The 26338-nt window shown below is 40.0% G+C and overlaps 1 protein-coding gene across 1 annotated transcript in view; it reads left to right on the top strand.

Moving 5' to 3' along the window:
• LOC139709863 (uncharacterized) overlaps nucleotides 1–25246 on the top strand; it is a 61610-nt gene extending 36364 nt beyond the window's left edge. The window contains exons 2-7 of the mRNA XM_071621822.1: nucleotides 2406–2657; nucleotides 3448–3643; nucleotides 5043–5208; nucleotides 22233–22411; nucleotides 24096–24160; nucleotides 24678–25246. Of these exons, the coding sequence (XP_071477923.1) occupies nucleotides 2406–2657; nucleotides 3448–3643; nucleotides 5043–5208; nucleotides 22233–22411; nucleotides 24096–24160; nucleotides 24678–24991 (1172 nt within the window). The 3' untranslated portion in view covers nucleotides 24992–25246. The remainder of the gene's footprint in view (nucleotides 1–2405; nucleotides 2658–3447; nucleotides 3644–5042; nucleotides 5209–22232; nucleotides 22412–24095; nucleotides 24161–24677) is intronic.
• The last annotated feature ends 1092 nt before the right edge of the window (nucleotides 25247–26338 follow it).

The following is a 26338-nucleotide window of genomic DNA, read 5'->3' as shown; positions in this document are numbered from 1 at the left end:
GTTATGACATTATTGTCGTCGACGTCTTATGACATTTGCAGCAAAAAATGGAAATTTTGACATTTGTCGTCGACGTTATGACATTATTGGTCGCTATGACATTTGTCGTCGACGTGTTATGACATTAGTGGTCATCGTGAGATTTGTCGTCGACGTGTTATGACATTAAAGTGGTCATTGTGACATTTGTCGTTGACGTGTCATGGCATTAGTGGTCGTTATGACATTTGTCGTCGTCTTATGACATTAGTGGTTGTTATGACATTACACGATCCAAATTCAAATGAATTTATCCGGAATTTTCTGCATCGATCATATGTTACAAAAATGAAATACAGTCATTTCTTTTTGTTTTGCAAGAGAATGGAACATACAGTGTGTCTTTTCGAATATAAAACTGAGATTGCGTGTATACAGATTAAAGAAAAGAGTAAGAGAACACGTCGATTGGGAACCACTCGGAATAAAGAAAATCAAATGATCTGACTGAATTATGGCACATTGTATTGGGAGTGTAAATGCTTAAAGATACGACAGCCACATTAGTGGTCGAATATTATTGACATTAGTGGGCTCGACACAATATGGTGACAGCCTAAGTTTATTTTGAATGAAAATCGTAATACAATGACATCATGAATTCACTTAACTCCCTCAGTTTTGAGCATTTGACTTGAGATTTGGCACATCGCGGTGACAGTTATGATATTTAGCTGGGCAAACTTTATTTTTTTTTAATGTTAAACATTGTGTTACTATGGTAAAAGTATTTCTAATGAAAATCATAGAAATTGTTGATTTATTTACTTTACTCACTCAGGTTTTGAGCACTTGACGTGAGATATGGCAAATGTCAGTTACTTTGTTAGTAGGGGGTATAGATCACATTGAGTGATAGTTCTAGTTTGTATTACAATACTTCTTGGATATTGGAGGATCAGGTTATCTCTGTATAAACCTTCATGAAAAAAGTGTTTGAACAAAAAGAAGTGAATAAAGTGATAATGAATTAATGCAATAGTGGTATAATTTTCCTTCATACTAATTTGCACGTGACTGTACAGTGTTTCTAGACAAACTGATCAATGTAGAAAAAAATGTAGACAAACATTGTGAAGTTTTGAAATGAGAAAGAGAGGAGGGGAGAGGCAGAGAAAGTCGTAAGAAACAAATAAATTGTATGATAATTCAAGCAGTGATCGAGGAAGGGAAGAAATACACGAGTCATGCATTTGAAAAAGGAAGGGGTCGAGAGAGGTCGGAAAATGCATATGCACAGTGAATCTTTGAAACTAGTATGAAGAAAAGAGGGGTAGGTTTGAGAAACAAAATAATATACCATCAGTCTGAAGATAAATTTAGGGGCCTTTAATAGCAACAAATATAACAGAGGGGGTTGGGGGCTGAGAAATAAATACATCCCCATCATTTTATATAGGTAGCCTACACCAATACAGTTGTGCATCCGGTCTTCCATATGGAACCCGCAATAACATTGATCACTGTTGCGCATGACTGATGAGATATCACAGAATATTCATTGTTTTTTTATCTCTTTCCTGTGAATATGATTCTCTCTCTTCCCCCTCTCCTCCTTGTCAGATTTTTTGTTTTGCATTGTTTTGTTTTTCGCACTCGTTTACATACTTATCAATTTACACATGTACTATTCGATGAGGGTCTACCACGGCAGGCAAAACTTTCACAGCCCGTGCACACACTCAATGACGAACGTGTACGAATCGAATCGTCGCGAGCAGCGGCACTCACACAACTTGACCAATACCGAATTCATTTAGGGTCTAGATCGAGATCTACAGAGTATTTAGTCTTCACATTAAATGATAACAATCTTTGCTGTTCTCACGTAATATGGAAACAAGCTCGAAGTGACTGATTATATTCAGCTTACAGGCATTACGAAATCCTTATTGCTACTCTTAAAAACTATGGGGGCGCTGTGGTATTATGATTATAGTGGATATAAGACTCCCGATCCCCAATCGGAGGACCCGAGTTCGATTCCCTCCCAGCGGTTACGTCCTTGGACAAGATGTTTTTGAATGAAAGAAAGATATTATTCAGAAGGGTGAAGGTTCAGGTGAGAGTTTCTTCAATTTGTCTCCCTCTACAATGTGAATTTGTTAAGATCGCAACTGCTGAACTGTACAGATCTGTATTGTTAAATTTGTAAAGGGAGACAAATTGAAGAAACTCACACCTGAAGATGTTTTTACCCACCATTTCCCTTTCGACTCCGGTGTATAAATGGGTACCGGGCAACGTTAGGGTGGTTATAATGGTAGGACCCTCTGGTAGAGCAGTGGCAACACTGAAGAGGCTACCCTGGATAAAGAAGACCTTATTAATATATTAAAACAAACCTTTTTTTAAATACCCACAAGGCGGGAAAAAAGTCTTCGCCCAGCGCAAGCACGAGACCCAGCGTGGGATGGAGTTTGAGACGAAGACCGGCTGGGGGTCGATCGCCCAGTTTCCCCGCGCCTTGTGGATGCTGATCAAGAACCTGCCATTTATGTTTAACAACATCTCCACGGCCTGCGAGACCTTCATCCTAGTCGCCGTGGGCGTCTTCGGCCCAAAGTACATGGAGTCGCAGTTCAACCTGACGTCGGGCCAGGCAGCCATTTTGGCGGGTAAGGGGTCAGAGTAATATTGATTTTGATATCATTTCATTTGATCTTACCGGAGTTGAACAGGCACTATTCGATAGCGATTTGAATCGACTTGATTCAACTCGTTGCGATGTCTGTAAATGGCTTTATTTGATATTGATTTGACTCGTTTTTATTATATTTCCTGAGAATTTAATTTGATTCGATTCGATTCGATTCGATTTGATTTGATTTGTTTCGTTTTGATTTGATTTGATTTGATTTGATTTGATTTAACTTGCTCCAAAAGGTATGCTTCGTTAAAAGCATATGATCTCCTAACAAAGATTTGCATCATTTAAAAGAACTGGACTTGATATTTGGAATGATCGTTCCCATGTTCCAAAGGGGATAAAATCCTCCCGGAAATGGCATTTTGCAGGCCATAAGGTTGAAACGTTCAAATTAGGATTATTCCCCATTAAAAAAAAAAAAGTCGTCTGTTGTACTGAGAGAGTTAAACTGACATCGTTTATTGCACTGTGAGACTTGAATTAATCACAATGTTTTGAGAGTAATCTTCGCATCTTTTACCTATCGCAGCCATTTTTCGCAGCATCACTACTAAGGTGACAATTCAGTTGAAGAAAGTGTCATAGACTTTACCTTATTATGTAAGTGTTTGAAATAACAAATATGAATGATAAACCTTGATGTATAAAGTAGTCGCCTACTTCTTGCTCTTCGTCTTCTCCTTCTCTAACCGTGTCCCTATTTTCTCCTGGCAAATATTTTGGATCACAGCCATTATCTCTTTTCACTTACCTTTCAGGTATCATCGTCACTCCGTCAAGTTTTATTGGCGCCCTCTTCGGTGGCTGGGTGGTCAAGCGATTTGACCTAAAATACAAAGGTATGCTGAGGTTCACTCTCGGCGTGCTCATCTGTAGTTTGGGTCTTCAATTCGTCTTCTTTATGAGCTGTGAAAGCATCGACTTTGCCGGAGTTACGGTGGATTACAAAATTAGGTAAGCATTTGCCCGATTTTGCTCCTACGTAATTCAGTTTTTGTGGGTCAGAGGAGATGGTAATATCTTGCTTTTTAACTTTTTTGTTTGTTTGAAAGTAGACTTATCGCTTCATAATCAAAGGAAAGAATTTTCTATCCAGGCTCTTTACCCCTTTTTGTGCTTTAGTTTGCAATTTTCTTGCAATCAATGCCACTTCATAGTGTTAGATGGGCAAAGCTCAATGTACTTTTGCTTTTAGTCAAGAGGTTGCTCGCAGAGATTTTAGTTCGTTGTAATCCCAGCATAAAGTTTTCATTCGTTAAACATCGGGGTATAGTATCTGTGCGACATGTATACTCGTAAGCTTATTGATGTAAAGTATTTTCCTTTAAATGTTCTCTTATCTGCCTTGTATTAATTACTATCGTGTGCTAATGATTAGTCAGAGGATCCACTGCTTACTTGAAATACTAAACGGACAATTATCTTCATTAAACATTCTTCAAGTACAATATGGGGGATTAAGAACAGCAATAAATCAACCACTACTGAGAATAACAAGGCATACCCCGGGCCCCTCAAAAAACAGAAGACAATCTTTCTGAAGTCTCTAACAGATGGAAGATCCCAATAAAGTATGGACTTAACTATCGACTTTAGATTTTAAAAAAACAAAGACGGCTTTATCGCGACTGCAGAACCAGAGCCGTTTTAAATTTGTCATATTGTCAAACTCATTAAATTGTGATGATATCGGACAAATTCAAACAGTCATGACAAGTGGCAAGAAGAGGTGGACACATTTCAGGAAATTAAGGACATTGGACTTTGGAGGAGTAATCAAAGCAAGGTGGATGACAAGTGACAAGTTTGTGTCAACCTGGGGGCTGTAATAATCCGTTCTGTCTGTTTATTTTCGATGGAGAAACCAGCAGACACTGAAACCCATGAACAGAAAATCGAAGACGAGTCGTGTAATCGTGATAGTTTACATAATCATTCCATCTCATTACAACTCCCTTAAAAATTTTCACTATAACAGCAACAAAAAAGGACATTAATAATGATGAAATTCCGGTTTATTCTTAAGTTCAAAGCTGGGACAGTCACTAGTGTCCAAAGATGACGAGAAATAATGCTGAATAACCGTGGAAAAGCCAGACCTTGATTCTTATCGCAAAATGCATCTTTATAGGTCTGAAACGGAGGATGTAAAAGTTTCACATTGTTTAATTCCACTTTGATAAATGATAAGATATCTTCTTCTGTTTAATTTTTATCTTCTTTCCTCCTACGTGTTTAACTTGTTCTCTTTCTCTCTTGTTTCATGCTTTGTTCTGTATATATGTATGCATGTATCTGTCTGTCTGTCTGTTTACTTGTCTGTGTCTCACGTGCTAAATTCCACTCATAACAGCCCCGGGTCCGGCGATCAGGATTTCCCGGTTGACAATGTCTGCAATGAGGATTGTAAATGTACGCACGACTTCCAACCCGTATGTGGACATGATGATGTTTTGTACTACTCGCCGTGCCACGCGGGATGCTCGTTTAAAAACTCTTCAGACGACGACTCGTCAGTGGTAAGCACTTTCATGATTTAAAAAGTAAAAAAAACAAACAACAACAACAACAACAACAAACAACAACAATAAGTGCAATTATCCCAGATAAGTCCAAGTATAGCCACATGACTGTGCTTTGGCACTGTGTCTGTTTTAATGTTGAGCACTCACTGTTAGTGTTTCATACGACAAATAAAAACCTAATCAAGTATAAATTTGTATTCCGAGATGATCGGTCTATTCAACGTGATGATAAGCTTATACCTTCATATGGCCCAAAACTGCACGGAAACATTAGTAGTATAGGTGTACGTATAGCGTCATAAAAATATGATTCATATTTCTATTGTTCTAGAACAAAAGAAATATGAAAAGACAAAAGAATTATGAATTATGAAATATGGATTATGATATGATTTATGATAAAAAGATGGATTATGATTTATGATAAAAATATGGATTATGATATGATTTATGATAAAAAGATGGATTACGATATGAATTATGATAAATCGATGAATTATGATAATAGATATGAATTATGGATATTTGCATAACAATAGAAATAGGAAAGAACAAAAGAATGTATGAAATATGAAAAATGAAAGATGAATATTCATGAGATATGAATTATAGATATGAACGATGAATGATGATTATGAAATATGAATATTTATGGATCGATATGAAATATGAAGAATGAATTATGAAAAATATGCTATTGTTTTAAGAATCCGCGTCATTGTTTCATCATATTCTTTTGTTCTCACATCGAGAGATATTTTCGAAGGCAATGGTCGAAATGGTCATAATGACGATTGCAATCGTATTCATGACATTTGTTTGTTTGATGACGTCACTCCGACAAGTTCGGACCTGTCCTCTGACCGACGCTCGCCCGATCGAAAACAAAAGAACTTTAAAAAACAAAGAAATACATAAAAATGGGGGCGTGTCCTCTGACCGACGCTTGCGCAATGCTTGCGCAATCGAAGACAAAAGTCAGGGCGTGTCCACTGACCAACGCTCGGGGACTTAAAGACAAAAGACTGGAAAAACAAAGAAATACATAAGACTGGACCTCAAGTTCACGATAAGTTCGGACTTGTCCTCAGACCGACGCTCGCACACTCAAAGACAAAAGACTAGAAAAACAAAGAAATACATAAGACTGGACCTCAAGTTCACGATAAGTTCGGACTTGTCCTCTGACCCACGCTTGTACGCGAGCGAAGACAAAAGAATTTTTAAATAAAGAAATACATAAACTGGACCTGGAGCCAGTGACGGGTTCGGACTCGTCCTGCATAAAACAATATCGAACGAACTACCTTAAGCCCAAGACAATCGCGCTCATTCCCCTGGAAGGGTATGGAAAGGGGAAAAAAATTATACGTATAGCGTCATAAAAATATGATTCATATTTCTATTGTTCTAGAACAAAAGAAATATGAAAAGACAAAAGAATTATGAATTATGAATTATGAAATATGGATTATGATATGATTTATGATAAAAAGAAGGATTATGGCATGATTTATGATAAAAATATGGATTATGATATGATTTATGATAAAAAGATGGATTATGATATGAATTATGATAAATCGATGAATTATGATAATAGATATGAATTATGGATATTTGCATAACAATAGAAATAGGAAAGAACAAAAGAATGTATGAAATATGAAAAATGAAAGATGAATATTCATGAGATATGAATTATAGATATTGACGATGGATGATGATTATGAAATATGAATATTTATGGATCGATATGAAATATGAAGAATGAATTATGAAAAATATGCTATTGTTTTAAGAATCCGCGTCATTGTTTCATCATATTCTTTTGTTCTCACATCGAGAGATATTTTCGAAGGCAATGGTCGAAATGGTCATAATGACGATTGCAATCGTATTCATGACATTTGTTTGTTTGATGACGTCACTCCGACAAGTTCGGACCTGTCCTCTGACCGACGCTCGCCCGATCGAAAACAAAAGAACTTTAAAAAACAAAGAAATACATAAAAATGGGGGCGTGTCCTCTGACCGACGCTTGCGCAATGCTTGCGCAATCGAAGACAAAAGTCAGGGCGTGTCCACTGACCAACGCTCGGGGACTTAAAGACAAAAGACTGGAAAAACAAAGAAATACATAAGACTGGACCTCAAGTTCACGATAAGTTCGGACTTGTCCTCAGACCGACGCTCGCACACTCAAAGACAAAAGACTAGAAAAACAAAGAAATACATAAGACTGGACCTCAAGTTCACGATAAGTTCGGACTTGTCCTCTGACCCACGCTTGTACGCGAGCGAAGACAAAAGAATTTTTAAATAAAGAAATACATAAACTGGACCTGGAGCCAGTGACGGGTTCGGACTCGTCCTGCATAAAACAATAGATGCCTCATACATATTCAAAGAGATGGTGGCGTCCTTTGCAAAGCAAAAGAATAAAAACTCGAAGAACATGCGAGAGGGACACATTTCAATTTGAAACCTTCCGAGAGCATCACATGTTACAGAATGTCTCAGCCGAATATCGCCAACACCTGGTGTCCCGAAATGCAGAGGACGGTGGAGAAGGTGGACTTGCTGATGTTGACGGAGTATCTAACTCTCATCGAAGTCTTGAAACGGGTGCAAAACGTGCCAGATTCTCCAATAGACGGTACTCCCGAAGATCCACAGCGCAAAGTGTTCCAGGCGGTTCATCATTTGGACCCAATGACTGTGGAGAGAGTGTACCCTTACGTTGGCAGGGTGCTCTGGATGAGACCAGATCTCGTCGAGTGCGGTTTTTTCCTGGAGTACATCAAATTTATTCTGAGGGGAGAGACTCAACAGCAGCTGGAACAAAGAAGAGTCAACATAGGGAGACACGTGGAGGGGATAGAGGCCGCTGTGAGAGTGGTCTACAGGGCCTTGGGGCTCGAGACCGGCCTGCCCGACATTGTCTTGACGGACCCTCAGTGGAACGTGCTTTAGACGAACGACTGCTATTAACGGTGATAAAGGACACATTTCCTTCCGACTTTCACGCCGTAGACACCGAGACAATCTTACGCGCATGTCGGACAATTGCAAGCGAGGAACAATTTTCCCGTGTGCGACGAATCAAGCTTCGAGGCAATGAGAGGTTCGACGATTGTATAGAGGCCCTGCTCAAAAATTGTATAGAGAACCCCAATCATCCCAACAAGTACAAACGTTCGCTGATGGCTCTATGCTATTTTGTCAACATCTACCAATATGCCTGCATACCGGACGAGCGGAAAGAGGAATTTCGCGCGCAATTCGTGGAAGGACTCAAACGCTACAAAGTGCGCTGGTCGGAACACGCTCCGAAAATGACTGTTGGACTAATGTCGCGATACGTTTTACATTTTTGTCTGTATATGTTGTATAATGTATGGAATGTAGATGTTAATAGAATGTGAATTGATTCAAGCAACGAAATTCGCTGCACTGTGTGTATGCGTGTACAATAAATGATGCGTTTCATTTTCAAATGATTTTTTTTACTCGTTACCTTGTCTATCATTGATGCCTTTTATGTCATTGCAACGTGAAAGGAATGCCATTTCTGATGTTTGCTTCTGCAGTGTGTGGTTGCTGAGACGAATAATGTCTAATTCATTTGAGAGAGCGTTAGAGGAAATCTATTACGATCCTCAACATCCAGCTAGTTTCGGTGGTGTCAGTAAGTTGTGGAATGCGGTGAGAGAGGTGGAAACTGAAAAAGCGAGCTTGCAGGGTGTCAGAGACTGGTTAACGAAACAAGATGCGTATACAATGCACGCACCGGCGAGAAAGACATTTAAGAGAAATGTTGTGAAAGTGAGAGGAATCGACGAAATCTGGGAGGCTGATCTTGTAGATGTTCAAAATTTGAAAAGGTTTAATAATGGTTATCGCTACTTACTGACGTGTATAGATGTACTGTCGAAATATGCTTGGGTGGTTCCTTTAAAAAACAAAAAATCAAAAGACATTGTCGGGGCATTCGAAAGCATCTTGAAAGAGGGCCGAGTGCCTGTAATGCTACATACAGACAAAGGTTCGGAATTCACAAACAGACATTTTCAGAAATATCTCGAGAAAGAAGGCATTCACTTCTACACAACAGAAAATGAAACCAAAGCCAGCGTTGCTGAACGATTCAATAGAACGCTGCGAACAAAAATGTGGCGCTTCTTCACATTCAAAAACACTTACAGGTATCTCGGTGTAATAAAAGATTTGGTCAAAGGCTATAACAACACCATTCATTCTAGTATTGGCATGAAACCAAAAGACGTGAATATTGAGAATCAAAAGCGTGCCATAAAAAGTCTCTACGGTAGGGCAATGCGAGGGAAGAAGCGTACAGCTCCACGATTCAAGTATGAAATCGGAGATCAAGTTCGTATTAGTAAAAGCAAACTAAAGTTCGAAAAGGGTTACGAAGCAAATTTTTCGAGGGAGGTCTTTACAATCAGCTCCCGCGTCAATAGGAGGGTACCTGTCTACAGAATAAAGGATTACAACGGGGAACGAGTGAAGGGTACGTTCTATGAAAGGGAATTGATAAGAGTTTCGAAAGACAAGGAGACTACTTACAACGTGGACAAGGTTTTACGCACGCGCATGCGCAATGGGCAGAAAGAATACCTAGTTCGTTGGTCAGGGTATGGCAAAGAATTTGATAGTTGGGTTCGACACTTAACTCCGCGTTAAAAACACGATTCACGTTACTCTCGTTATCATTCTTCGCTTTGAACAAAGGAGAAGAGGCTGATCGAACATGGCTTCTCAATTTTACGTGACGCTGCCCAGTAATAGTTCCATGTCGTACTATCCAAATAACAAAACGTGTCAGTTTACGACGCGGCTTCACGCACCTCTCTCACTCAACGAAGATTACGAGGTGGGGTTGGCAGAAGTTCAATTTCAGTGCACGTGGTATAATGTACGACATGATAACAACACCCTCACTATTTACGATAATGAAGTAGAGGACGACGCTGTTCCATTGATGAAAAAAATTGAGATTCCTGCGGGATATTATAATTCTGGAGAGGAACTCATTGACTCGATCAACGAACAGTTCCGGAGAAAATTACGTAAAAGCATCACATTTTATTACAAGAGGACCCAACGAAAATGTTTCATCCGATTAGAAGGAAATACGGCGCTCCTCATTCCCTGTGGTTTGGCTATGATGCTCGGGTTTGAAGGGGAATGCCATCTCACGGAATCAACACTGAGTCCCATGCCAATGGATGTACACATGAAATTTCATACATTTTATGTCTATTCTGATATCGTTCAGTTTCAACACGTAGGTGACGCTGCTGTACCTTTACTGAGGACGATAGCAGTCATTCCGGACAAGGATCGCGATAATATCGTCAATACCTATATCACTCCGCATTACGTCCCTCTTAAGCTTTACAATTTTGAAACGATAGAGATTATATTAACAACCGAATCGGGTGAAGTGGTACCATTTGAACGCGGGAAAGTGATCGTGAAGTTACACTTTAGAGAGCGCTCTACGAACTAGCTGGACGCTAAATTTACACAGCGATACGTCCAACTATGGTGGTATTTCGCGCACCGGCAAGGATTTTTCACGACCAATATGGCTCGGGATTACCCGTCTTCCGCGGGGCATCCATGCAGAGAGGACACGGGCTGGGTAGTCTGGTGAAGGGGCTCTTCAAAGTCGCAACTCCTCTCTTAAAAAGAGGGGCTGTTGCTTTGGGAAAAGAAGCTATGCATACAGGCATGAACATTGTTCAGGACACCATCAACGGACAATCTTTTAAAAGCGCAACTAGAAAAAATGTGGCTCGGGCGGGAAAACACCTGGCCTCAAAGACTGTTCGAGCAGTAAAGAAAAAAATTGGGAATCAGACTGGAGGAGCGCGATTAGTAGTTGTAGGAAGAGTTAAAAGAAGGAGGCGAGGAAGGAAGCGTATCATTCGGTCTCGAAATTCTCCAGCGAAAAGAGCTCGCTTGCGCGACATCTTCGATTAATTCGGACTATTCGTTTACCAGTCTCATACACTCCTTGCTGTCTTTGCTGAACATGGCGCTTCTACACGACAAGAGCGATGTCTGCTGCAAGTCCGAATTGGATTTGTTCACGGTACCACACACTCAAATGAGCATCGTCAAAGGACCATGGGTAGAATATCACCCCGTTAGCAGCATCACCGATGAAGGGCCCATTGAATTCAACGTGTCCGGCACGTCGGAAGAATACTTGGACCTCTCTCAGACCATGCTTCAAGTGACAGTCAAAGTTACGAACAATGATAACACGGCTTTACCAGCTGATGCCCCAGTTGGTCCCGTAAACCTGTTTCTCCCATCTCTCTTTGCACAAGTTGATATCATGCTCAATGAAAAACTAGTGTCTCAGCCGTCGAATACATACCCTTACAGAGCGTACATCGAATCTCTGCTGCACTATGGAGGAGAGACCAAAGAGTCTCAACTCACTCAACAGCTATATTACAAGGACAAAGCGGGGAAAATGGATGTCGTTAACCCGCTGGCAAGCTCTGCAGAAGCTAATCCCGGTCTGGCGAAAAGACATGGATTCATCGTCGAGAGTAAATTACTTTCTCTACTTGGTCCGATTTACGCCGACATTTTTTTTCAAGAAAGACTGTTACTCCCGGGGGTTGATTTGAAAATCAAGTTAAATCGTAGCAAAGACGCATTTTGTCTTCTGTCTTCGACGGAGAATGCCCGATATAAAATTAAAATAGAATCTGCTGCCCTCTACGTTCGCAGAGTAAAGACCAGTCCTACCATCATGTTAAACCACGCCAAGGCCTTGGAGAAGACAACCGCGAAATACCCCGTCAACAAAGTAGACGTGAAGTCCTTTTCCATTCCTGCAGGAAGCATGTCGATTAATAAAGACAATCTATTTCACGGACAGTTACCAAATCGGGTGGTCGTAGGATTCGTTGACACAGACGCCTTTAACGGTACTTTTGGCAAGAACCCCTTCAACTTTAAACATTTACGCCTCAACTTCATCTCCCTCACTATTGACGGAGAAACGGTGCCGATGAGACCATTACGTCCTAGCTTTGCAGCGGGAGCTGGACAAAGTTACATTCACGCTTACAATTCACTATTCATGGGAACCAACCGACTGTTTGTAGACAAGGGAATTAACATCAATCGAGAAGAATACTGCGAAGGTTATACCCTTTTGGCATTCGACCTCACGCCCGACCTATCTGACGGATGTCACTTGAATCTCATCAAGCAAGGAAATCTGCGCTTAGAGCTACAATTCGACGTGGCCATTCCAAACACCGTCAACTGTATCGTCTACTCGGAAGGACAGGGACTGATTCAGATTGATAAAAGCAGAAACATCATCTACGATTACCAATAAAACCTCTTCCGGACAACCGACTGCCGAAATATTCTAATCGACTATGGATACATCGCAGATTCAACGTTTCTTAGAGAACGATCCTATTGTCAAGCCCTATTTCAAAGGAGTATATGCGTCAAATTGTCTACCGCGATCAATTAGTGGGGCGAAGCAGTGCTTTATCGCGAATACCGATCCTAGCGATAAACCAGGAACACACTGGGTGGCTTTCTACTTTTGCAACGGAAAAGGCGAATTCTTTGACTCTTACGGATATGAACCCTTAACTTACAGTCTTGACTTTGTAAAGTTTTTGGACAATAATGCCTCGGCATGGTCCTCTAATTCCAAACGGCTACAAGGAACTGTATCCACAGTTTGCGGACAATATTGTATCTATTACGTGACGAAACGAGTAGGGGGTCAAACAACTCGAAGTGTATTAAATGTGTTTGGCAAGGATTATACGAGAAATGATAAGAGAGTGAATGATTGGTTTAATCGACGTTCTGATGTTTCCCATCGTGTTCATGATACATCTTTTACTCTATTACAAATCGCACGTAGCTTCGATAGTTTGTAAGAAGATATTGTAATAGCGTGTATAACGTAGTGTAAACTTCTCTCTTGATGTGGATTGCTAGATATCTAACAGTATTTAACTTAGTAGTAATTTGTATATATCGTATGTGCAAGCCTGTACTATTACCTTTTTTCTCTCACTCACTCTCTCTCTCTCTCACTCCCTCACTCTCTCTCTCTTTTATTATATATATATATATATATATATATATATATATATCATATAACTCCAAATCATGAATATATGTTCTTTCATGTCTGGGAAAGCTAGTTTGAAAATAAGAGAATTAAGTTTGTACCTTTATGTCGAAACGTTGAGTGATTGTGACAGTTTGTTACCAATGGAATATATTATCATTTACAATTCATAGACCATATATTACTTAGGTTAGCGTACCTAGCGTAACAACCGCTTGAATACTTTGTAAAATTAGGTAACCTATATATATATATATATATATATATATATATATTAGATTAAACTTGGGCTGGGTTTCGTTCTTCATAGTAATACACACTTTGTTATTTTCGTTACGAGTATATGTCTCATTTTCTCTTTCGCTCTTCGTTTTCTTTCTCGCTTCTCTTTTCCTCAGTCACGCTGTATAACACATATCACACAGGACAAAACAAAAATAAGATGTAACGAGTGCGTTTTGTATCGTAAGAATATTGTACGTGGTACCCGTTTTATTTTCTCCAATAAAACAACAGACTATAAATATGTAAATAAATTACTCCTTGTTGTACTTGTTTTTCTTTGCTTCCTTCTACGTTTTGTGATTGTGAGAAAAAAATCATTACACCGTGCAACGAACAAACTATATACATTTCCACTGGATACGTAAAGAACTATTCCTCATATAAAAAATACAATACATTATTCAATTATGTTTCGATGTTCAAGCATGGCTTAAATCATACATGGTGATGAAAGAATAATTAACAACTTATAAACCATTGAGGTGATGTAGTCATCAATCTGCAGAATCTGCGTGAGACATTTTACAGTGTATTTCCGTTTCGTCAAAGTTATTAATTCTAGGTAAACAGACATTAAAAAAAAAGAAATTTGCATGCGTTACATGCACAGATTTAAAACAGCGAAATGACGAAATGACGAAATGACGAAATGACGAAATGACGAAATGACGAAATGACGAAATGACGAAATGACGAAATGACGAATCGACGAAACGTCGAAGTGGTGGATATATGTACAATATGACGGTCTTTATGGAATTAACTACGAATAATAATAAAAACAACTACTTTCACCACTGAATGTACTAATGCATAAACCAGGCAGGATTTGACTATTTACATCGTTTCATGAAGTAAGACATATTATGTACAACTACGCCAGGAGATAAAATGTATGACACATTCGGTAAACACCACAGATAAAATCAAACGTCACGCGAACTTATATTTACAATATTTACATAGCAACTAGTCGAAATGTTCAGACGATGAAATGTTGAAGTGGAGAAACGTTAAGATAGTATAGTCAATCGCTATATCATGCGGACAAATTCAAAAGAACAGCTAGCATCAAAATTTCAAATACATTCAAACAGAATATTATGTATGTATACACTCCTTCACATCTGAACATAGACCGTACAATCTTATATACACATTGCGGGTCACCTGATGAAATAATTGGTTGGGGATATGTAACGATGTTAACGTTAATACAATCAAAAAATCATCGTTCGTAAAATATAATGATACATATTAAGTATGTAAATGCTTGTGTACACACTTTCATATCACCCCATACGCAACATCGATGGCGTACTTCAACACCCACCTAGATCAACACGCAGATCATAATGGTAAGGGCTACTATTTAAAATTGTACATAACTGTTTGAAATAGAAGAGTAGTAAATTAACATACAATAAAATCATTACACGAATTAACGAGAACAGCTCGGGTTAACGAGGATTGTGGTCATACCGTTTAAGCCGTATTTTAAAAAGATTGCCACTTTGGGGTTTGAGAACCATTAGCATCACTAGCTCTTGTACGCCTTGTACGTGTATAACTTTTAGTTGTAGTAGGGGTTGTGTACATTTTGGGGTCTGGAGAATCTAAACGACGATGAATCGGGGTCTCCAAATCTTTCCCCCTCTTAACACGTTGAAGTTGGTCACGTCGGCTGAGATTGGTCAACGCAGTCTCTGGAATGTTCAAACGAGCCAGCGCACGAATAAAATGTTCACTACCAGTAGGAATATAACCACTTCGCTCTCTGAAAATGTCGTACATTAAGTCGCAAATGTTACTGCCAGGCACACTTTCCCCGCTCACAATCAGCTCCCCTTTGTCCGTCCATCCCACATCGTCGCACCTTTTCATCTTTTCCAGCAACTGCGAAGCTCTTTTCACAAAATTCTTAGGCACGTGCTGCAAGATGTCACGCTCCACTGCGTCCTCAGATTTTGGCGCGACCCTCTGTCCATGAGTTACTAGATGCGTGCTGTCATTGTCTCTTGAGCTGTCGCTAACGACTTCAATAGACAATGGCTTCTTAACGTTGTCCGTCGCTTTCAAAAACCGCTGTAAGTATTGCGAATACAACAACGCCTTGTCATACTCTGGTAGATCGGGCCTGTCCAACACCGAACGAATCTGATCGTCCAATTCGTTGATTCGCTGCTCTGTAGGTGATGAAGATTGACTTTTGAGAGAATGAAGCATAGTTTGTGGCACAAGCACCATCTTGCGCGCATTCTCCATTATCAACGCGGTACCTCTATACAGTGTCTACTTTGGCGATGCAAAGAGGTTAGAAGCGAGAGTTCCGAGTACAGGCGTGATCAACCTGGCAATGAGACCAATGAATCCTCCGCGTTGGTTTAAGATTCGTTTTCTCTCTGCCAGAGATGTACGACGATCCGCTAATTTACGGAGTTTTCGCTTGTGCTTAGTCAAAGTTTTCTTGTGGGATTGCGACAGCTTGACATTACCGCAGATCACGTTCAAAACACATTCACAGATGGCGTCAATGAAGTTCTTGTTAGCTGTCTTGATGAGAAGTTTCCGTTGATCAGGAGAGCAGTGTGCGAGGGTCTTGAGCAGGACTGCGTGGGTCTTCACTCGGCGCGACATTTTTAACTAATAAATGACTTAATACACGAACGCGACAATTTATATCTTAGGAACATATACATATTGAACTTCACCGGGAAATATTTTCGTTCTGAGACGAAATTCTTCCGGCGTGTCTGGTTTAAGGTCTACGAATAAATAACCCCATTTATCGACTATCGAATTACAAGTATATAGACAGCTTTATGAAAATAAAGCAGGAAACCTCAGGCTACCCCGCCCATGCCAGTACTGAAGAAGAACGTGAAAAATACATTCGAGATTATTTGGCCCATGAGGGAATTCAATTAGACTCTAAAAACATCGCGAAAAACCCCGGTTTACGCGCCATTGCCAAGGGCATTGTTAATGTGCTGTGGGGGAAATTTGCTGAGAGACCAAATCTGAAACAAACGCGCTTTGTCAAAACCAGCGCTGAGTTGTTAGAATAGATAATTCTGGGATGGCCGACAGGATATTTGCCGAACTTATTGATAAAGGGATAAAGACTGGTGAAATCATAGTAAAGGATTTTTTCTTCGGGCTTCGCCTCGTAGAAGAGCGAACACCCTCCAGTTCTCCCGCCATAGAACGAGTCACGTGGATTTAATTGTTGATTAAAAGCCATTTGAAGGTGTGCAATGTGTGGATGTACATCAGCCATTTGGCGCAATTGTTTCCATTCGCATTCCCAAATATAGTGTACAATATATCCATTCTCTTTGAGCGCATCAAGACGTTTCATGGATTCATTAAACAGTACACCCATTGCTTTGCCTAGCTTTGGGTTTTCGACACTGGGACCGTAACATTCGCGACACCCGTGATAAAAGCACCCGAGAAACTCCCAAACATGTTTTTCATCATCTTTTTCGGCATAGCCATCTACGAAACGTCCGTGTGCTTTTCTTTCCCCACCATTGAAACTATGTCGAATGTGAAATCCTGAAAGCTGTGCCTCAAAATGAAGCCACTCTCCGGCTAAGGAGGACTGTCTTTTCCCCTTTCCATACCCTTCCTGGGGAATGAGCGCGATTGTCTTGGGCTTAAGGTAGTTCGTTCGAAACAAAAGATTGCACGCGCTGGGAAGCGTCAGACAGCGCATGAATGGATCTATTCCTTCGGGATTAGCCTCTGTTGCGCTCACACTTTTGAAGTGTCTTCTAAATATCTTGCAGCTTTGGTGCAAGATATTGACATCACTCTCGCAGTAGGCTTTTATTTCCTCCTGAAAGTTAAAGACATAATTGGCTAGCGCGAGCTCATCGTACCAAGTATTAAACTGTTCTCGGTCTGCTTTCATCATGGAATCCACGCCATAGAAACGTTTGTCTGGCAGTGATCCTACATAATTGGCATTATCGGGAGTGTTGAAAAAATGGGGAAAATAACCTTTCTTCATTTCCTGCAAGCCAAATGTTTTGGGCAGTTTTGCCAACCGCATCTGAAAGAAATTTAAAGAGTCTTTAACCTTAATTTTTGGCTCCCGTGTTTCGAGACTTATGATCTGAGCGCCATTCATCACTACGTGGGGTTCGATCCCTTGTTCTATTAGTTTGTTTAGTAAGAAATACGAATCATACGCCTTTGAGTTATGTGCGATTGCTACCGAGTTGTGATTTTCCATAGAAAACAACCAGTTTGTGAAAAGATCAAGGGTATTCGCTCCCTGAAATGTTATGGCACGGTCTTCGGGAGGGCCGCATCGTTCGCAGCAGGTGTCTGCCGACATTTCCCTATCCATGCAATTCGTGCATTCCCATGTTGCGTGCACGTAATTTGGTATGTGTAAGCCTGTCTCTTGAGTACACTCAAAATCAAAGAATATATACTTGGTAGGAGATTTCTTAGCTTTTCTGTCTTGGGACTGCGAGTCACTTTCAGAACTTTCACACTTTTGATCTTGTTGAGGAGGGTTTGATTCACTTTTCTTGACGTTTTTTGAGTGGAAGGGACTCTCTTTCGTCACTTGCATGTAGCAATCGTGATACCTTCCGTCGACCACAAGCTTACAAACATTGCATTTCATTTCGTTGCAATTGTGTTTCTTGGAATCGCCATCAACAAGATCCGTGTCAAAGACCTTGTTGCATTTGTTACATTTGAAATTCCTCTGACAAGCTGTTTTACCGTTGAATAATTTCACAGTATGTGCTCGAAAGCATTTCACGGTTAGAAACGTCATGTTACATTTCTCGCATACTAGCGTGCGATCGGTTTCACCAAAGCTATCGCGATCACAATCGGTCGATTGACAATCGCGACACATGTGGCAACACTCGTGATATCTGGGATCGCGATATGTTTCGTGACATTCGTCGCAAACAAATTTGGAGCACAGGAACGCCGATGGATTGGCAACCACGTCGTAATGACGGTCTGACAGATAGAGATAAATGGTATCAGAAGCCTGAGGACCGCTGTAGATTAACGCTTCTTCATATCGTCCTCTATAAATGACCAGTTTGTACTTTGGAAGGAGCACTTTTTGAAAGGAGTCATACTGTGAATGATCTACTTCTCCCTCAGGTACCCCTGCCAACCTGTGTAATTCCCGCGCCTCATTTCGGAGTCTTGTCGTGGTATTACGGTCATTTCTTGACCACAGTCTGTATCTCCTATCGTTTTCTTTTCGCAGTTTTGCAATGACAATTGCCTTTGCAAAGCATAGGTTATCTTCGTCCCTCGGCACTGTGATTATCGACTTCTTCTTGAGGGCCGCGAGACGCGATGGAAGGCCGTCGAATTTCGACGCCCGTCCACCGGCGGGATTCACCACATGATGGAATCTTATAGTGAATCCCGGACTGATGAAAAAGTCTTGGTTGCTATTCAACACTTGCTCGATTCGTTCTAGAATCAGTTCTACGTCAAAATCTCTTACCAGGGCCCAAGGGAAAGCGATCGGAACGTTGAGTTGTTCCGAAACTAATACGAGACGCATGTAATCGCGCTCTGAAGTGTTAGACACGAGTAAGGATTTCAGTTCATCGAGCGATGAGCGAATGTAGTCAATCATATCCCGTATGTTAGAAATACCTTTTGTGTTTGCTTTGAAGTCATACCACACTTCCCTCACCCCAAATCTCTTAGACATTCTTTGATCTATGAATTCCCAAGTGGGGGATGAGGGAAGTGAAGCTGAAATGTCCGAAAACATGTCTTCTTCATTCTCTTCCGCTGGAATGTGATTTTCTTTCGATTTTTTCTTTTTTGGGTTTCCCTCTTCATTTTTCTCGGAAGATCTCTTGACCCGTTTTTTACCCCTCTTTTGCACGTTCCCCCCTCTCTGATTCCCAATGCTTCCTGAACGTTTCCTATTTGAATTCTTTTTCGTTTCGGGAGAAGAAAACATTTCCTCATCGCTCGAAGAAAAGTAATTCACCGGCGGTGGCGGTGCATCGCGAGGATTTCTTTTGTAATTTGTGCCAGGGCCTTGGTGATGAGACGGGCCCGGAATATCTTGGTTGGCAGGGACATTCGGGGAACTCCCGCTCCTACTATTATCTAAACCCACATCTCTCGAATGATTAGTATTGCGTTCACTTACCGAGGATGACTTTTCTCGACCCTTTGGAGTGGCTGGAGAATGGAGATGGCCTTGTAGTTCGGCAACGGCCTTGTCGACGGTTGTCTGTACTTGCGAGCTAGTTAACGAATTATACGCTGAACTCAACAAACTCTTTAACTGTGAAATGAAATTAGAGGTTCTCTGAGAATGAGACTGTGACTCTTGAGAAGACATGGTTCTCAGCTATAAGAGCAACGGCATGACCACAATCCCTCGAGTTGGCTCTCGAAACTGCTTAGTTGATGGTGATTTCCCTATTTATAGGCAAAACTTCAAAGGAATGAAGGATTACGTTTCATAACGGATAGTCCCTTCACATAATAAGGCTAGACGAAGTTGATGATGTTTGAAAGAAACAGTCTCGACGCATCAAAGGTCAAGTCCAGACACGTTGTGTTGTATGTAACGCTCACTGCCGGACAGTAGAAGGCGGTGTCCAAACTCTTTGAAAGCATTTGCACCTCCTTCGACGCATTCCCATTATGGATCTCTCTTAGTTGACGTTGAATCAGACGGTCTAGTTGACGGCTATCGGGACAATTTCAGCGCTGTTGGTAGCGTGCACGGTAGATAGCAGCGTTCAGGATCTTTGATATCATTTGCAGCTTTTTGAAATCGTCGACCGGTAGCGTTATGCCTTTTTTGGTTGGAAAATGCTTGCCTCCCAATGTGAAAAATTCTCGGATATCAACGTAGACATTTTCCTTGAAGACTTTGACCGTTACGTATCTGATTTTCTTCGGCGTTGTGTTAATGGGGAATTTGCATACGTCGTAGCCATCACAATTTGTACCCATTTTGCTCGTGTTCCAGACACCTGCCTCGTCGGTTCCAGACGCTGTCTTGTCTTTGTCAATTTGTCCATTTCCAGACGCGTTGATTGTATTGCCATCTCCCCTAAAATCACGATCGCGACGTTGTTCTTGTTCCATTATCCCGACTGGTTCGGAGTTGGCCATAGTGTCTATTTGAAGCTCACCTCTGCTGGCTTCGTTATCCATGCCTGGCAGTGCTGCCGTTGAACGAGTATCGTAGGCATTGCCGTAGTATGAGAACATGTTGACAGCTTTTCACGTAGCAATTCCTTCAGGGTATTCGAATGCTCCGTTCTTTTCGGAGCTGAGTTTTTATATCCCCATTCCGAAACTATTCTTAGTAACTGTACGTCGCTTTCCAAAGTTATGCGATGATGTCATACTTTTTAATATTTCTGTTGTCATTATGTATTTCTCCATTTTGTATACATTACCCTGTGATTGTGCAAGGATCGGTCAGAGAGCATGTCCGAACTCGTTACGGGCTCGAGTCCCATTTTTATGTATTTCTTTATTTTATAAGTTCTTTTGTCTTTGATTGCGCAAGCGGCGGTCAGAGGGCACGTCCGAACTCGTCACGGGCTCGAGTCCCATTTTTATGTATTTCTTTATTTTTAAAGTTCTTTTGTTATCGATCGGGCGAGCGTTGGTCAGAGGACAGGTCCGAACTTGTCGGAGTGACGTCATCAAATCAAACAAATGTCATGCATACGATTGCAATCGTCATTATGACCATTTCGACCATTGCATTCGAAAATATCTCTCGATGTGAGAACAAAAGAATATGATGAAACAATGACGCGGATTCTTAAAACAATAGCATATTTTTCATAATTCATTCTTCATATTTCATATCGATCCATAAATATTCATATTTCATAATCATCATCCATCGTCAATATCTATAATTCATATCTCATGAATATTCATCTTTCATTTTTCATATTTCATACATTCTTTTGTTCTTTCCTATTTCTATTGTTATGCAAATATCCATAATTCATATCTATTATCATAATTCATCGATTTATCATAATTCATATCATAATCCATCTTTTTATCATAAATCATATCATAATCCATATTTTTATCATAAATCATATCATAATCCATATTTTTATCATAAATCATATCATAATCCATATTTCATAATTCATAATTCTTTTGTCTTTTCATATTTCTTTTGTTCTAGAACAATAGAAATATGAATCATATTTTTATGACGCTATACGTACACCTATACTACTAACATTGTGTCATTTTGCAAAAGTAAAGGAAATTTCTTATTATATTATATTATATACACCAAAACACACAGACTGATAACACCTTCATTTTATTCTATTAGCCTACATTCGATTGTTATATCGAGCCTACCGTAGATTTGCTATTGTTGTTGTTGTTGCTGCTGCTGCTACTGCTATACTACTACTGTTGTTGTTGTTGTTTGTTTGTTTGTTGTTGTGGTGGTGGTGGTAGTTATGGTCTTTTTTATTTTTGTTTGTGTGTGTGACAGGGGTGGTTTGTAACGTCCTTTGACCATGTTGCACGTCATTTTTGATACATCCCGCAGACATACTACGACTGCGCTTGCATACCTTCAGCCGCCAACGAGACGGTCGGGTACGGCCACGGGACAGGGGGCCGGTGTGAATACAGCTGTCAGTCACAAACGATGTTTGTCGTCATAGCCTTTCTTCTTATCACGGTCACGTCTATGATAGCGGTTCCTCAACTGACCGCCACGCTAAGGTAAGCACACACACCCAACTAAAGTGTTGCTTCAAAGGTCCTGTTTACCTTATATGGAGCAGTGATTTAAAAAATGTTCAAAATATCACATTTGATGCATATGTGTAGGTCTGTTGCGTCACAAAACATCCTACCATATAAGTGCATATTATGATATGATATCAGTGTTTGTTTGTTTGTTTGTTTGATTTTTCTTCCAACACAATTTCATACATAAATCAAGATTATTTTCAGTAATATCACATGGAATATCAGTAAGCAGATTACAAGTACATGATTCAAAGAAGAAAAGTCGATGTGTAAATTAATTTCATTAACAAAATATAAATCGTATTACCAATTTTCCAAATAATCATCTGAGAAATTATGCGGAAGAAGGACTGTCACTATAAGCAAAAGCTTCAGCACGTGGCAGCCCAGGGACCTATCTGCATAATACACAAAAAAAAAATTGTAAAAAGTGTATTTCTCAATAATCCGTAACTGTAGACGGTTTATTCTGGAAACATTTTTATTATAACTATTGTTCACATTTTGTTTATTTAACAACACTTAACATCGATTATACGGATTCAGATTTTTACAGTGGTTGTTTCTATCCCCAACTCACATTTTAGAATTATTTTAAAGCAATAATGCTCGGTTTTTGTTTCATCTGCAAATGGTAAATTATGTCTTTAAAGTTCGTGTGTCCCTTTTGGAACTATCAAAATTAGATTCCATAAAAGCCGGTATATTGTAGAGATAGGTAATTCATCAGACCTTTCGTTAAACTGATAAAACTGGAAACTTCTTTATGATGAAAACAGTATTGCGGAATCCCAGTGGATTTGTTTGGACCTAAAAAAAAAAAAAAATCCAACCGTTATTCTCGGCACAAAAGGGGAGCGCATATCTCAGACGACATAGGACTAGTTTTCATTTCTATCTTAAAAAGCCCTGAAGTGTATAATTATTATTGTAAGATTTCATACACTATGTTCTGATCTTGGGAGACATTACTCGTCAACCATGCAAAATTTCTTGACGTTTGCAAAGCCTCTGAAACCTCCCTGCCCCTAAATGTATCTATCACCTCATAAATTAGAGACTTTAGATCGATTGTAGTTTGCATCAAAATCTTACTCAAATGATTTGCAACTCGATTTCTGTTCATACAGTAAGCCATATTTCTGATGTAATCTTTATTGTGTGTGTGTGTGTGTGGAGGGGGGGGGGGGGGGGGCGGATTCGCGTTCCGTGGCGGAGAAATGACGACAAGCGCAAAGCTTTTATTATTTAGAATAACGACAAAAGAAACCCAAATCATTACATAAATGCAATTCCATCACTACCTTACAACTGACAGTCAAAAAACTTTACAGTGTATATCTTATGATAATGTTTGAACACTCGTAGCACCCACACAAAAACAAAACAATAACACAAATAAACTATGCAAGTTCATGCAAGTTGTGAAATTCTTTCAGCGAATTGTGTTTATTGCAACTGATTGACAAATTGCCCTACTTCGACGTAAATAAGCACCAAATTAATCAAACACAAATAATATATTCTTGGGACGGCTGTTTCTGATGAAATGACGTGAAATTTTTACAGCTATTTGATACAATCTTGTTTTCTTTTCTTCCGTTTGTTTCTTTTTCTGCCTGTTTGTTTGTCTGTTTGTGCGTTTCTCTCAAAGATGTGTCGCTCCCTCGCAGAGGACATTCGCCTTGGGTGTTCAGTCCGTCATTTACAGATGTTTAGGTAAGTCAAAGTTTATGTGTGGGTCACCCACATGTGTCTATCTTTTCAAACAGTGAGACTAAGATTCAATAGATCGTGCCGTTAAAGGGATGGCATAGTTTTGAGACAGATTGGGATTTAAAGTGTAACTTTTTATAACTATTTCTACTTTTAACTAGAAACCATTTATATGACATATTCAAGAGTATGCAATCCTAAGAGGAATTCGAAGTTTATTTGATGAAAATTGGTTTTCAAATGGCTGAGATAATCCAAAAACGAAGAGGTCCTAATAAAAGGTGGGTCCCACCTTTTATTAGACCACATTCTTTTTTACTTTCAAATTGCTTTTTGTATATCTCAGCCATTGCAAAACCCGTTTTTATCAGATAAACTTGAATAAGTGGGACGTTGATGTATATCGTTGCATTTTTTGCAGTTTTTATGTTGTTTGCTGTGTTTTCTTTTCATGATTTCCCTAATGGCATGTTTTGTTATTCCGGTCATTCTTTCACTCTTGGGGGGACTTATATACTAGGCTCCATTCCAGGCCCAATCATTTTCGGCTCGCTGATCGACCGCACCTGTCTCATCTGGGAGGAGGAGGAGTGTGATGACAGCCGGACCTGCTGGCTCTACAACAACGCCGACTTCAGCCGCTACACCCTCATCATGCCCCAGTCCGCCAAGGGCCTCTCCATCCTCTGCATCATCCTCGCTCTCGTCACCTACAAGCCGCCCAGCGACGACGAAGAAAAGAACGACGACAGCGCACCGACCACGGTCAGCGCGGAGCTCGCGGAAATCCCGCGCGTGGAGGACCATGTAGACGAAAAAGCACCGCAGGTATAAACATCAATAACTATATCATTTCAAGGATGAAATATGAAAATAGAAGAATCATTCCATTTTAAGCGTGAATGAGTGGGGACCAACTCGGAATCTTACATAGTGATGTAGGAGATTCTCGGAAGAGTAAGCCAAATGTTTTCACCAAAGGTGCATTGACACGAGACACGAGCTCGCCTTCGACCACTATGATGAGCAAATGTTTTTTTTTTTCCGCTCACGAAGGGAGCGCTGCCTTATGCCTTACCAATGAAACCAGATGAGATGACTTTCACGTTTTTGTGTGTGTTGATAAATGACTTGACGTGTGATGTAATTGCTCGTGATAAAACTTTTTTTTTTGCGCAGTGTTTTTCTTTTTAAAGGTAGTATCCATTGTTCCTCGTTAGCGGGCAAAATGTGAGAAACGAATGAAATCTTCGAAGGAATAATATGGAAGTTTCATTACGATGCTTTGCTTAGGCTTGTGTAGATAAATCTACCTCCTTATGCGGCAGTTAGAACGAACTGTTTATCCTGGTTTTGTTTTTCTCTTTCCTTTAGACTGTGTTCATTCTCTCTCTCCGCTCCACCCCCGTCCCTCTCCCGTCCCCCCCCCCCTTTCTCTCTTCCTTGCATGTCATACGACACTATTAGCATGATTAGTTTAAACAAGCTCTGACCTTTGCTCTATAGCCGTTAGCTCATCAGGGTATGTAAATTAACTACCTTGTCACCTTTCAGTACGCAAATCTCAATTTTTATTCCTACCCGATGTCACCTTAAATCAAGATGTCAGTTTGCACCTCCCTGGCCATGGTAAGCCTTATGGAGCTTGCTAACGCCCGGTACTTCGCACGCAAATAATTATGGGATACTACCTCTCAGAACTAATATATTTCAGTTTGCTTTTTCTTTTAACTGTTTTGAATGTGATAATCATACATAGAAAAAGTATTTTAAAAAAATGTTAATCTTAAATTACATTGTGCCTGTCATTCCCTATCTTATGACTTCAATTACCTTAACCAACGTTGACCAAAGGCAATAAACATAAACCTCATTCTGCTTTAAAAAAAAAAGAAAATAAAAAACAGAAAAAAAATCTCTGACGGTTAGACAGGATAGTCGTATTATACAGGAGGTTTTTATTGTTATTGTTGTTGTTGTTGTTGTTGTTTAAATCCTGAATCTTGTGCACTCAAAACTTGTATTCAGAGTACCGTTTTGGTATTGTATGCACTGCAATAGCATGGCCGAGTAATTGTGATGTTCAATTTTTTTTTCTTCCTATGTGTGGACTCCTATTCTTGATTCTAGCTCACGCATGCATTCCAAGTCTGCGGCGTTATTTTAGGCAAACAGTATATG

The sequence above is a fragment of the Diadema antillarum genome, unplaced genomic scaffold (genome assembly GCF_040938485.1).
Source record: "Diadema antillarum isolate AM-2024a unplaced genomic scaffold, OU_Dant_1.0 seq00001476_RagTag, whole genome shotgun sequence".
Classification (NCBI taxonomy): Eukaryota; Metazoa; Echinodermata; class Echinoidea; order Diadematoida; family Diadematidae; genus Diadema; species Diadema antillarum.
The sequence above is the reverse complement of the archived record's forward strand: the minus strand, read 5'-3'. Positions and strand labels throughout refer to the sequence as shown.